Source organism: Somniosus microcephalus, chromosome 8 (genome assembly GCF_052327205.1).
Source record: "Somniosus microcephalus isolate GS21.2 chromosome 8, FLI_Smic_1.0, whole genome shotgun sequence".
NCBI lineage: Eukaryota > Metazoa > Chordata > Chondrichthyes > Squaliformes > Somniosidae > Somniosus > Somniosus microcephalus.
The window spans coordinates 133,202,276-133,216,677 of record NC_140994.1 but is presented as its reverse complement, the minus strand read 5'-3'; the positions used below and the strand labels follow the sequence as shown (position 1 = coordinate 133,216,677).

Sequence of the window (14,402 nt, the reverse complement as noted above, 5' to 3'; positions counted from 1 at the left end):
TCGCAGGCCAGACGCATCTGTTCCGCGGGGGGGGGGGGTGGAGGAGTCCGGGGAGGGAGGCGCGGGCAGGCGGCCGGCGGGAAAGCGGCCGGCCGCCGCGCGACCTTAATGTGCCGGCGCTAACTCGCGTAGGACTCTGCTGAAACATCGTTAGTTGCGGCTGCCACGGGCGAGGCGGCCGCAACTCAATTTCGGCGTTGGGGCCCGTCACCACGGCAACCGGGACGCTGCGCACACCGATGACGTCATCGGTGCCGGCGCAGCGCAACTGGTCTAACGCCGATGGCAGGGCCCCACTGAATTTACAAACCGGCCATAACTCCGGCGCTAGGCCCTCTAGCGCCTCAAATGGGGCGCTAACCCTACTGAATTTTCAGCCCAATATCTCCAAATTTGCAGATGACACAAAGCTGGGTGGGAGGGTATGCTGTGAGGAGGATGTAGTGAAACTCCAGTACGATTTGGACAGGTTGGGTGATTGGGCAGAAACATGGCAAATGCACTATAATGTGGATAAATGTGAGGTTATCCACTTTGGTGGCAAAAAGAAGGCAGATTCTTATTTGAATGGCAATAGATTGGGAGAAGGGGAAGTGCAAAGAGACCTGGGTGTTCTTGTGCACCAGTCGCTGAAGGTAAGCATGCAGGTGCAGCAGGCGGTTAAGAAGGCAAATGGTATGTTGGCCTTTGTAGCAAGATGGTTCGAGTACAGGAAGAAGGATGTCTTGCTGCAATTGTACAGGGCCTTGGTGAGACCACACCTTGAGTATTGTGTGCAGTTTTGGTCACCTTATCTGAGGAAGGACGTTCTTGCCATGGAAGGAGTGCAGCGAAGATTCACCAGGCTGATACCTGGGATGGCAGGAATGACGTATGAGGAGAGATTGTGTCGACTGGGCTTATACTCACTGGAGTTTAGAAGATTGAGAGGGGATCTCATCGAAACCTATAAAATTCTGTCAGGCCTGGACAGACTAGATGCAGGAAGGATGTTTCTGATGGCCGGGGAGTCCAGAACCAGTGGTCATAGTCTAAGGTTAAGGGGTAAACCATTTAGGACTGAGATGAGGAGGAATTTCTTCACCCAGAGTGTGGTGAACCTGTGGAATTCTCTGCCACAGAGGGCGGCGGAGGCCAGTTCATTAAATATATTCAAGAAGGAGTTAGATATTTTTCTTAAGGCTAAAGGGATCAAGGGATATGGGGAGAAGGCAGGGACAGGGTTCTGAATTTGGATGATCAGCCATAATCTCATTGAATGGCAGAGCAGGCTCGAGGGGCCGAATGGCCTACTCCTGCTCCTATCTTCTATGTTTCTATGTTTAAGAGACTAGGGCAGCTGAGGTCTACAATCACAAAGCCACCGCCAAACCTAAAGTTGTGAGACCAAGTCAAAAGCATGTCAGTGAGAGCAGTTCAGTAAATTGTTATTGCTGCAATGGAAATCACTCACCACAGACCTGCCAATACAGAAATGCGAAGTGTTTTCACTGCCAGAAGCAAGGCCATATTTCAACAGCTTGCAGAGCTAGATCAAAAGCAGGAAGTAAGAACTATTCTAGTGGCAATGCAAAGCAGTGACAACAAAAGGGAGGAGTTCACAATATTGAAGTGAACTCACCTGATGTTGAAGAGTTAGGTATCTACAGTATCTATGCCACTAGCGGCCATATTAGCAGTCATGAGAAAGACTTCTGTACAAAATTTTTAATCAATTACCAATATATTGATATGTATATTGACATGGTGGCAGACTGCTCTATCATGAGCAAGGACACGTATGAGAGTAAGTTTAATCAAATACCACTTACAAAGAGTACCGTAGAGTTAAAAACCTACTCTGGAGAAATCCTAGAGACATGTGGACAAATGGGCAATCAGTAAAGCTGCCTATTATTGTAGTGAGCTACAAAAACAGGCCAACCCTCATGGGCAAAGACTGGTTGAGAAAGTTGAAACTAGACTGGAAAAACATCTTCAGTGTAGATGCTTCAAAGAAGCGACTTGACACAATGCTGGACAAGTATAAAAGCATGTTCTCAGACAGTTATGAGGGCATCACTGGGTATGACGCACATAACCGCATCAAGTCCAACGCGAAGCCTGTCAATTGTAAGGCAAGGCCGGTCCCCTATGCATTGAAAAGTCAGGTGGAGGAAGAGCTAGAGAAACTGAGAGAGAACAGAGTATTAGTAAAAACTAACAAAAGTGAATGGGCTACCCCGATCGTGGTAGTGCCTAAAGCAGACAAAACTGTACGCTTGTGCTGTGACTACAAAGTCACTATCAACCAAGCAGTTGATGATGAGCAGTACCCATTATCTACATCGCAAGATTTGGATGCAGCTCTCTCTGGGTCAAAGGTTTTCTCTAAGCTTGACCTGTCGCACGTTTACGCTCAGCTGAATGTTGACAAAGAGAGTCAACAGTATCTCACCATCAACACACACAAGGTAATGTACTCATACACCAAGCTGCCGTACAGTGTAAAGTCCTGCCCCAAAATCTTCCAGGTACAATGGATAAGATTTTGCAAGGAGTTCCAAATTGTTTATGCAATCAAGAGGCTTTGGCCTAGAAATTGAGTTTTGGCTTAGCCAGGGCTTTAGCGCCGGAAGTTAGTGCCGGCGCTAAGTCCCCCTGCGCGCGCCAAAAATTCAGCAGGGCCACGCCCAAACGGCTGCCGGCGCTACTGAAGGGTCTTTGCGGCGGTAAATCGGCGCTAACTGCCGTTTCGCGCCGCAATTCCGGCGCTGCGGCACCCGATGCGGTGCGGCAGGCTCGGGAAGTGCAGGCCTCCTCCTTCCCTTAAGGAGGAGCTGCCTGCACCCGATCGCGGCCCGCGAAAATCTTTTAAAAAATGAGCCCGGCACCTCGGACAAGTGCCGGGCTTGCTTCTGTTCCGGGGGGGGGGGGGGGGGAGTCCGGGGAGGGAGCTGCGGCCAGGCGGCCGGCGGGAAAGCGGCCGGCCGCCGCGGGGCCTTTAATGCGCCGGCGCAAAGACTCGTAAGACTCTGTTGCCAGAGTCTTAGTTGCGGCTGTCACGGGCGAGGTGGCCGCAACTGAATTTCGGCGCTGGGGCCCGTCGGCATGGCAACCGGGACGCTGCGCACACCGATGACGTCATCGGTGCCGGCGCAGCGCTACCGGTCTACCGTGGCGTAAGGGCCCCAGGCAATTTCGGCGCCGGCGCCAAATGCAGCGCTAGGCCCTCTAGCGCCGCAAAATCGGCGCTAAGGGCACTCAATTTCTAGGCCTTTGTTGATTGCAACAAGCAGTGAGCAAGAAAATCTAGAAGTGTTAGATATAGTGCTTCAAAGGTTGAATTTCCACAATGTCAAATTGAAAAGGAGCAAATGTGCTTTTGTGCAGCCTGAGGTTGTGTATCTTAGTCTAAAAGTTGATGCAAATGGCTTGCAACCAGTTAAGGAAAAGGTTGATGCTGCCATTAATGCTCTAAAGCCACAGAACGTGTCTGAGTTAAGATCTTTCCTTGGAATGGTCCAATACTACGCACGTTTCTTACCTGAGTTAGCGACCATATTAGCGCCATTGCACGAGATTCTCAAGAAGGATGTCCAGTGGAAGTGAACAAAAGCGCAACAGGAAGCTTATGATGCTTGTAAGAGAAGTCTCTCTAGTGATGCTCTACCTGTGCACTATGACACAGAGCATGAGCTTGTTAGCATGTGATGCTTCTAGCTATGGTGTGGGAGCTGTCATAAGTCATGTAATGGATGACGGCCAAGAGAAACCAATCGCGTTCGCTTCGCGAACCCTCACAAAGAGCGAAAGAAACTATGTGCAAATTGAAAAGGAAGCACTCGCCATAGTGTTTGGAATCAAGAAATTCCAACAGTTCCTGATTGGCAGAAACTTTACCCTGATAACCGATCACAAACCGCTCCAAGCAATATTGGGGCCCAAATCTGCCATCCCTGCAATGGCCGCATCAAGAATGCATCATTGGGCAGTGTTGTTGTCACAATATGACTACACAACTGAATATTGCACTTCAAAGCAAAATGAAATCACAGATGTCTTGTCCAGGTTGCCACATGAGGACTCATGTGTTGGGAGTGAAGGTGAGATTTTCACACTAGGTGCAGTTGACAAAGACTTTCCTGTGAATGCAACTGAGATTGCAAATGAAACTCAAAAGGACTCAGTACTGAAAAGAGTGTATGAAAACACCTTAAATGGATGGACTGATCAGTGTCTGGACACAGAGTTAAAACCATTCTATAACCGTCATACTGAATTGTCTTGCGCGAAAGGTTGCATCAAGTGGGGAAACAGAGTGGTGCTACCTACTTCTTTGAGAGATAGAATTCTGGCCACACTTCATACAGAACATCCAGGGATCATCAGTATGAAATCAAAATTGCAAGAACTTTTGTTTACTGGCCTGGATTGGACAGTGATCTTGAATCACTTGTCAGCAAATGCAGCGTTTGCCAAAATTGCAGAAACAATCCACCCAAAACTCCACTACAACCCTGGTCATGGCCAAGTAGACCTTTTCAGAGAGTACATGTAGACTTCTGTGAGAAAGCAAATGATTATTTCCTCGTACTTGTAGATAGTCACTCAAAGTGGATTGAAGTGAAACACATGGGGGGAAAAATTCATTTGTTTGTGCCTCCCGTTAACGCCTTAAGAGGGCGCTAATGGGGCGCAAAGCAACTAGCGCCCAGGCGCGGACATGTTTGTTCTGCTCGCGAAATTAACTAGACATTTTGTGGCGGCGCTAAACACTACCGCCATGATCTCCTGCGCCGACAGATTGTGACATCAGTCGAGTGCGCAACGCCCTGGTCTGGATATTGAGTGGCGCCCCCTGCCTTACCACCTGCTGCTAGCAACGACAGGTTGAGGGCAGCGTTTTGCAGTCAGAAAGGGACTGGGGGAGCGCTATTTAAAGGTGACTGCTTCCTGCCTTTTTTTGTTGGTGACATTTTTGCACCACGCATTCTGAGAGAGAGAGAGAGAGACTTCTGGAGAGATTCAACGCTGTGTGAAGGAGTTTTGAGTACTGAGCAGCACTTTGCAGGTTCATTTTGATTTTCCCTTCCTTGCTTCGCCAGCGCACCTCGGTAGCTCCTTGCTCCTCGGCCTTTGCGCCTTAAGACAGGTGTGGAGTGCCTGATTTAGCGCTCCAATCACCTCCAAGGGCGATAAAAGCCAAGTTTGCCGTTGGAGGCGATAATTAGCGGCAGGCGCTAAACTTTGCGCACGGCCGATAATGGCACCCCAAACGGGGCAATACTGAATTTTTCCCCCATGGATTCAAATAATACAACTGAACGTACCATAGATGAATTGAGATCTATCTTCATATCTCATGGCTTACCTGAAGAGCTTGTTTCTGACAATGGCCCTCAGTTCTGTTCTGCTCTATTCCAAGGATTCATGAAATGGAACAGTATCAAACACATTCTCGTTCCACCATATCACCCAGCTTCAAACGGAACAGCCAACAGGTCAGTCAGAATAGTAAAAGAAGCTCTCAAACAATAAGTGATGCTGGGTTGTTTGGGACTCAGCATGAAGCAATGTTTGGTCAATTTCTTGCTGAACTACTCCACACACTACAACTGGATATACCCCAGCAGAACTTTTGATGAAGAAGAGAGTGAGAACACAATTGAATCTTGTTCAACAAGATTTGGCCTCAAGAGTTGAACAGAAACAGTTGAGTCAGAGATGTTATTATGACAGCAATCAGAAAGAACGCAGTTTCAGACAAAACGAGTGTGTTCGTGTTCTCAGTCCCCCTGGCAAGTCGAGTTCACACAAGTGGGATATAGGAACCATAGTAGAGGTTGGTGGAACCAAGAGATATTTGGTTGAGATTGGTGACAACACCCGAAGTGTTCATGTAGATAAAATGATCTTGAACCACTTGATCATGAACACATACAAGAGTTTAACTCTGTTCAGACTTCAGAAACTGAAGTACCAGGTTCAAACAAATCTTAGATAGAAACAGGATCATTTTTGAGTTTGGAACCAGAACAAAACAGCTGGAAAATTGGTTCAACACCAAAACCTCCGCAAACCTGTTATGAAACTGGATTTGTAGCTAATTTGTAGTTGATTTAAAAGAAAAAAAAGCCAGGAGTTTTTTTTTTATATGGTACATGTAATGCTGGGAAAGGTGGAACCATAGTTTTGTTATATTTGAGAGGGGAATATGTGTATTTTCTTTTAAGGGGAAAGCAATGTAATGTATTATCACATGGTTTGGCACATGGTTTAGTATGAGCATGCTCAGTTTGTTCTGGTCTAGTAAAACAAGCTCATGAACGAGCAACTGGTGTCTCTGTCCTTCATTTGTTCTACCCACATATATTACAGCGGTAAATCACAGATTGTCGGTTTTCTCTCCTTTACTTCCCTTCCCTCTCATTCAAGTTGGCGAGGCTCATTGGGCCCCAGTTCCATGGGCATTGGCAGTCCTCCAATACCATATCCAATTGTCATCTGCGAGTCTAGACAGTGAGTGTCAGCAGACTGTTTGACCATGGGAGGGAGGGTGGGGGATGTGCAGGGAAAGAGGTGTCACAGCTAAAGCCAATTGTTAGCTTTTGCTGTCCACACAGATTATTTTTCCAGTCAGATCACTGGATAGTAATCAATAGTAGTGCTGCTCGCTAATGCTTCTTCCCTTCCCTAACCCAAGAGCACTGTGGCCAGTTGGGGCACCCAACTGTTGCACAGCCTGTTTAATGCAGACAGAGGATGGAAGATGGGACTTTAGCATGCAGGTTGCCCACTGAGATACCAAAGCAATATAAATGCAAGTTCTTTGTTCCTTAAAGGAAGGACAAGAGATTTTTGAAAAGAATCAGGGACACGATAGTTATGAGGAGGCACTTGAGGGAGAAGTTAAACACACAGGTGGGAAGCTATGGGGATGAGCAGGTCGCCTGCCTGGTGGGAGGCTTAGTCCATTTCAATGGCTGGGCCTCATATGCCTTCTGCCTGCCGATATGGCTGGGGTTGCTGTCGTTGCCTTCCTATTGGCTGAGGTTGCTATCCTTACCTGCCTATTGGCTGGGGTTGCTGTCCTTGCCTTCCTATTGGCTGGGGTTGTCTACCTATGGATTGTTCAATATTGCTGACCACCTTTTCTGGTTTAGATGTGCGGGATAGGGAGGGGTGTGATTTGTACTGAGTAAACCTCAGGAACCCAACACTTACTTTGCTTCTAGCACTTGTTGGTGTGAATGTAAGAAATTTTTGAAAATTGGGTGGGGCACAACAAGCCTCATTATATATAAACCGTCTTGATTATACTCACATTATTATCACCATTAGTTCTGGCCTGGCCTTTCCCTATCTCTGTAACCTTCTCCAGGACTACAAGGTTGACTTCCCCCGAGCTCTTTGTTCCTCTGACTCCAGCCTTTTATACTTCAAAGCTCCCTTTCCGCCACCATTGGCAGCCATCCCTTCAGCCACCTAGATTGCACTGCGGAAAAATTCCCTCTTTCACCATCCCCCACCTCCTGTATGGCCTACTCCTGTTGGTTTTTCGTGTTTTCCAATGATAAAGTCATTCCAATTAGCCACAGACCATCTGGATGAGAGAGGTGAAAATATCAGCAGGAATCCCACTCCTGGTCATTTTGCAGTGGACCTGTGTGAATGCTGCATGAGAAGAGCATCAGGGAATATTAATGTCTGAGCTGAACAAATATTCACAGTACATTGACGACTAAGGATCTAGAGACGACCTGATAGAGGTCTTTAAAATAATGAAAGGGCTGGATCGCACGTGTATTGATAGATTATTCCAGTTGACAGATTGGGAAAGACCAGGGGACATCAGTTGCAACTATGGAGGAGTAGGAATAAACTGGATGTTAGCCCGTTCTTATTTTCCCAGAGACTAGTAAGTCTCTGAAATGCGTTGCTCACTTGAGGGGGTCAGAGAAGAATTTTCTAGAGTATATTTTCCTGTATTTGCCGTGGACTTTTCTCTGGATTTTTGCCAGAGTGGTATTAAAAGGTTCTGTTTGTCCTGTGTGTTCTTCCCTCTTGTACCAAGTGTAGGTAGCTTCAGCACAACGGTTATTGGTGCACATTAGTGAAACCTTGTAGCCCTCTTTCATCTCTAATTGATTATTTACTTGATTGTTTATATTTTTGGGTGCATCTGAAAGTCGGAAATTGATTGTGGACTAATGCCGCAGAATACAGCGCCATTAATGTTTTGTCAAGTGTTACCACCCCAATCTCTCGCTCTCATTCTCTGCTTAAGTAATGACATAGACCTAGGGGAGGTAGGGGTGAGGAATTTGGGGGAGGGTGGGTAGACGAGATTTGAGGGAGGGTAGGGACAACTTATTCAGTGACAGCACCACTGAGCTTGTCAGAGGACGAAATCAACCAGAAAAACCCTAAACAGGTATGATTGCTCACATTGAACATGGATCTCCAAAACCTCCGAAGTCACATTTCCCAGGTAATTTGTTGCTGTGCATTTGTAGAATCCAGAATCTCTTCTTGAAATACTTTGGAAGGGCAGAGTGGCTCTCGTGATGTTAAGAGGTTCTGTTTGGCCTTTGTCTTCCTCCCTCTTGTACCAAGTGTAGGTAGCTTCAGGATAACTCTGACTGGCGCATGCCAAAGAGACCTTGTCACCTTCTTTGATCTCCAATTGTGATCCATCACCTGCTTGAATGGTTATGTTTTTGGGTGCATCTGAAAGTAAAAAATAGATTGTGGGTTAACGACATATAATATGGAGAGGAGCGCACAGGTTGTAATGTAGCACTGGGGGTTATTAGCTGAGTCGGTCTTCCCCCATAATTCACAGACCCCACAGGCAGTAGGTAAAACTTTACTTCCTTATCTTGGAATTAATGGAGGACATTAGATCTACCTCGTATATAGACTCATAGAATCGTAGAATGATACAGCACAGAAGGAGGCCATTCAGCCCATCCTGCCTGTGTTGGTTCTTTGAAAGAGCAATCCAATTAATCCCACTCCACTGCTCTTTCCCCAAAGTCCAGTATTTTTTTCCCTTCAAGTAATTATCCAATTCTCTTTTGAAAGCTACTATTGAATCTGCTTCCACCACCCTTTCAGGCAGTGCATTCCAGATCACAACAACTTGCTGTGTAAAAAAATGTTTGCTCATGTCACCTCTGGTTCCTTTGCCAATCCCCTTAAATCTGTGTCCTCTCGATGCTGACCCTTCTTCCACTGGAAACAGTTTCTCCATATTTACTCTATCAAAACCATTTATTATTTTGAACACCTCTATCAAATCTCCCTAGTTGTTCTCAGTTGTGGGACTGGAGTCACATGTAAGCTGTATCAGATAAGGGTGACAGGTTCTCTTTCCTGAAGGGCATCAGTGAATCAGTTGGGTTTTTACAACATACTAAACAACTTTTCACGATCATTTATCCTGATGTCAGCCCAAACATTTAACAGTTTTATTGAATTCAATTTCACAATTTGTGATTTGAACTCACAGGCCTTTGGGTTGCTGGTCTAGTATCATCACCACTGTATTATTGACTATGGGGAAAATTGTCTATTGGCTACTCAGTAGTGTACTTCCTGGAATACTCATCGACATGCATCTCCTTCCCTTCACCCCACAATTGGCAGCCGTACTTTCAGCTGTCTAGGCCCGAAGCTCTGGAATAACCTCCCTAAACCTCTCCACCTTACTCTCCTTCTTTAAGACCACGTGTGAAACCTTGTAGCCCTCTTTCATTCTAATTGATTATTTATTTGATTGTTTATATTTTTGGGTGCATCTGAAAGTCGGAGATTGATTGTGGACTAATGACGCAGAATACAGCGCCATTAATGTTTTGTCACGTGTTACCACCCCAATCTCTCGCTCTCATTCTCTGCTTAAGTAATGACATAGACCTAGGACCTAGGGGAGGTAGGGGTGAGGAGATTTGGGGGAGGGTGGGTAGACGAGATTTGAGGGAGGGTAGGGACAACTTATTCAGTGACAGCACCACTGAGCTTGTCAGAGGACGAAATCAACCAGAAAAACCCTAACCAGGTATGATTGCTCACATTGAACATGGATCTCCAAAACCTCCGAAGTCACATTTCCCAGGTAATTTGTTGCTGTACATTTGTAGAATCCAGAATCTCTTCTTGAAATACTTTGGAAGGGCAGAGTGGCTCTCGTGATGTTAAGAGGTTCTGTTTGGCCTTTGTCTTCCTCCCTCTTGTACCAAGTGTAGGTAGCTTCAGGATAACTCTGACTGGCGCATGCCAAAGAGACCTTGTCACCTTCTTTGATCTCCAATTGTGATCCATCACCTGCTTGAATGGTTATGTTTTTGGGTGCATCTCAAAATAAAAAATAGATTGTGGGTTAACGACATATAATATGGAGAGGAGCGCACAGGTTGTAATGTAGCACTGGGGGTTATTAGCTGAGTTGGTCGTCCCCCATAATTCACAGACCCCACAGGCAGTAGGTAAAACTTTACTTCCTTATCTTGGAATTAATGGAGGACATTAGATCTACCTCGTATATAGACTCATAGAATCGTAGAATGATACAGCACAGAAGGAGGCCATTCAGCCCATCCTGCCTGTGTTGGTTCTTTGAAAGAGCAATCCAATTAATCCCACTCCACTGCTCTTTCCCCAAAGTCCAGTATTTTTTTCCCTTCAAGTAATTATCCAATTCTCTTTTGAAAGCTACTATTGAATCTGCTTCCACCACCCTTTCAGGCAGTGCATTCCAGATCACAACAACTTGCTGTGTAAAAAAATGTTTGCTCATGTCACCTCTGGTTCCTTTGCCAATCCCCTTAAATCTGTGTCCTCTCGTTGCTGACCCTTCTTCCACTGGAAACAGTTTCTCCATATTTACTCTATCAAAACCATTTATTATTTTGAACACCTCTATCAAATCTCCCTAGTTGTTCTCAGTTGTGGGACTGGAGTCACATGTAAGCTGTATCAGATAAGGGTGACAGGTTCTCTTTCCTGAAGGGCATCAGTGAATCAGTTGGGTTTTTACAACATACTAAACAACTTTTCACGATCATTTATCCTGATGTCAGCCCAAACATTTAACAGTTTTATTGAATTCAATTTCACAATTTGTGATTTGAACTCACAGGCCTTTGGGTTGCTGGTCTAGTATCATCACCACTGTATTATTGACTATGGGGAAAATTGTCTATTGGCTACTCAGTAGTGTACTTCCTGGAATACTCATCGACATGCATCTCCTTCCCTTCACCCCACAATTGGCAGCCGTACTTTCAGCTGTCTAGGCCCGAAGCTCTGGAATAACCTCCCTAAACCTCTCCACCTTACTCTCCTTCTTTAAGACCACGTGTGAAACCTTGTAGCCCTCTTTCATTCTAATTGATTATTTATTTGATTGTTTATATTTTTGGGTGCATCTGAAAGTCGGAAATTGATTGTGGACTAATGACGCAGAATACAGCGCCATTAATGTTTTGTCACGTGTTACCACCCCAATCTCTCGCTCTCATTCTCTGCTTAAGTAATGACATAGACCTAGGACCTAGGGGAGGTAGGGGTGAGGAGATTTGGAGGAGGGTGGGTAGACGAGATTTGAGGGAGGGTAGGGACAACTTATTCAGTGACAGCACCACTGAGCTTGTCAGAGGACGAAATCAACCAGAAAAACCCTAACCAGGTATGATTGCTCACATTGAACATGGATCTCCAAAACCTCTGAAGTCACATTTCCCAGGTAATTTGTTGCTGTACATTTGTAGAATCCAGAATCTCTTCTTGAAATACTTTGGAAGGGCAGAGTGGCTCTCGTGATGTTAAGAGGTTCTGTTTGGCCTTTGTCTTCCTCCCTCTTGTACCAAGTGTAGGTAGCTTCAGGATAACTCTGACTGGCGCATGCCAAAGAGACCTTGTCACCTTCTTTGATCTCCAATTGTGATCCATCACCTGCTTGAATGGTTATGTTTTTGGGTGCATCTCAAAATAAAAAATAGATTGTGGGTTAACGACATATAATATGGAGAGGAGCGCACAGGTTGTAATGTAGCACTGGAGTTTTTAGCTGAGTTGGTCGTCCCCCATAATTCACAGACCCCACAGGCAGTAGGTAAAACTTTACTTCCTTATCTTGGAATTAATGGAGGACATTAGATCTACCTCGTATATAGACTCATAGAATCGTAGAATGATACAGCACAGAAGGAGGCCATTCAGCCCATCCTGCCTGTGTTGGTTCTTTGAAAGAGCAATCCAATTAATCCCACTCCACTGCTCTTTCCCCATAGTCCAGTATTTTTTTTCCCCTTCAAGTAATTATCCAATTCTCTTTTGAAAGCTACTATTGAATCTGCTTTCACCACCCTTTCAGGCAGTGCATTCCAGATCACAACAACTCGCTGTGTAAAAAAATGTTTGCTCATGTCACCTCTGGTTCTTATGCCAATCCCGTTAAATCTGTGTCCTCTGGTTGCCGACCCTTCTTCCACTGGAAACAGTTTCTGCATATTTACTCTATCAAAACCATTTATTATTTTGAACACCTCTATCAAATCTCCCTAGTTGTTCTCAGTTGTGGGACTGGAGTCACATGTAAGCTGTATCAGATAAGGGTGACAGGTTCCCTTTCCTGAAGGGCATTAGTGAATCAGTTGGGTTTTTACAACATACTAAACAACTTTTCACGATCATTTATCCTGATGTCAGCCCAAACATTTAACAGTTTTATTGAATTCAATTTCACAATTTGTGATTTGAACTCACAGACCTTTGGGTTGCTAGTCTAGTATCATCACCACTGTATTACCACATTTACCTGCAAGAGTATGGGGGAAAAGCCAAGGCAAATTGACTATGGGGAAAATTGTCTATTGACTACTCAGTAGTGTACTTCCTGGAATAACTATCAACATGCAGTGGAAATATGAACCTGAAGTTAGCAGGTGCAGGCTCACAAAACGACCGCGAAATGGACTAACACAACAATCCAAGGTGAAATAAGTAAACAAACACATGCTGCAGAAGGATGAGGGGGGACCAATGTCAAGACTACAGAAACTTCAGAAGCATATCATAAGGGTGATTAGATGGTCAAACTGGAATTAAATACAGTTGCAGAGTTTAAACACAATGGCAAATAATTCTTCCAGTACCACAACAGCAAGATCCACGTTAAGGAAGAGGTGGAGAAGTTTAAAAGACGTAACTGGGGATAAGAAGAGAATAGTTAATACATTCAATGAAGGCTTCTTTAAAGAAGACTACAGTGATGTTCCAGCCATCAGTGGAAATAATCCACAGTCATTATCATCAACAAGATGTAGGTTCTAGATGAGCAAAAATGGATAATGCAGACAAATCCACATGGGGTGGATGGTGTCTGTGCCAGGGACTGCGAAGATGGCAAGAAACATGCGAGTTGCTGACAATTTTCATGAGGGAGTGAATGAATGCTGTGGAGGTATGCCAAATTGGAAGCAAGCCAACAAAGTACCTATATACAAGGAAGGGGAGAATCTAACCTGGGCAACTACACACCCATCAGTCACACATCAATTTCTACTAGAATAATGGAATCAATTATTAAGAGAAAACTTGAACGGTACCTATATGAGAACAAGCCAACATGGTTTTAGATTATATTGAAAAGTCGGTTATATATAAGTTGCAAGATGTCATGCTAAAACTATACAGTGTTTTGTTTAGATCACACCCTGAGGACTGTGTTCCGTTTTGATCACCAAGGCACAAGGGGAGCATTCAAGCCATATAGGCCTGATGAACATCATTGACCTTTTTGAGGAAGTGACATTCCAAGTGGTCAGGGAAGAACTACGGGGGAGAAATTCAGTTGCTTTGCGCCTCCTGTTAGCGCCCTAAGAGGGCGCTTATGGGGCACAAAGCAACTAGTGCCCGGGTGCAGCGCCGCCAACGCCTCCCACGAAATTCAGCGGGAGGTTTGTGGCGGCGGTAACCGTTAGTGCCCTGTGGCGCTGCGCTGCCGGTGATGATGTCATCGCTGTGCGCAGCACCCCGCTCGTGCCTCAGCCGCGATCTTCGGTAGCGCCCCCTGACTTACCGCTGAACACTATGTCCCACAGGGCCAGGGGGGCCTACCTGCGGCCAGGGCGGCACTAATTAAAGGCGAGGTGCCGGGCAGCCATTTCTGTTGCTGGCCGCCTGCCAGCGCCTGCCTCCATTAAGAAGGGGAGGAAGGCCTGCAGTACCGCGGCACATAGTGCCACGATATTCTCTCACAGCGCCCCAAGAGGGAGTCGGGGCACTTCCAGTAGTGCCCTGCTTCCCTCTTGGGGCGCTACCAGTGAATTTCGGCCGCGGGGGCGCTAATTTTTTCGGGACACTAAAAGTAGCGCCCTGGCGAAGTTAGCGCCCCAAAGGGGGCGCGACTCAAT

General features: G+C 45.7%; 1 protein-coding gene across 1 annotated transcript in view; it reads right to left on the bottom strand.

Annotated features, from left to right (window-relative positions):
* LOC147113803 (sialic acid-binding Ig-like lectin 16) overlaps positions 1 to 14,402 on the bottom strand; it is a 78,845-nt gene that overhangs the window by 25,266 nt on the left and 39,177 nt on the right. The window contains exons 4-5 of the mRNA XM_085995140.1: positions 11,689 to 11,970; positions 10,060 to 10,341 (exon numbers count right to left, since the gene is read on the bottom strand). Of these exons, the coding sequence (XP_085851266.1) occupies positions 10,060 to 10,341; positions 11,689 to 11,970 (564 nt within the window). The remainder of the gene's footprint in view (positions 1 to 10,059; positions 10,342 to 11,688; positions 11,971 to 14,402) is intronic.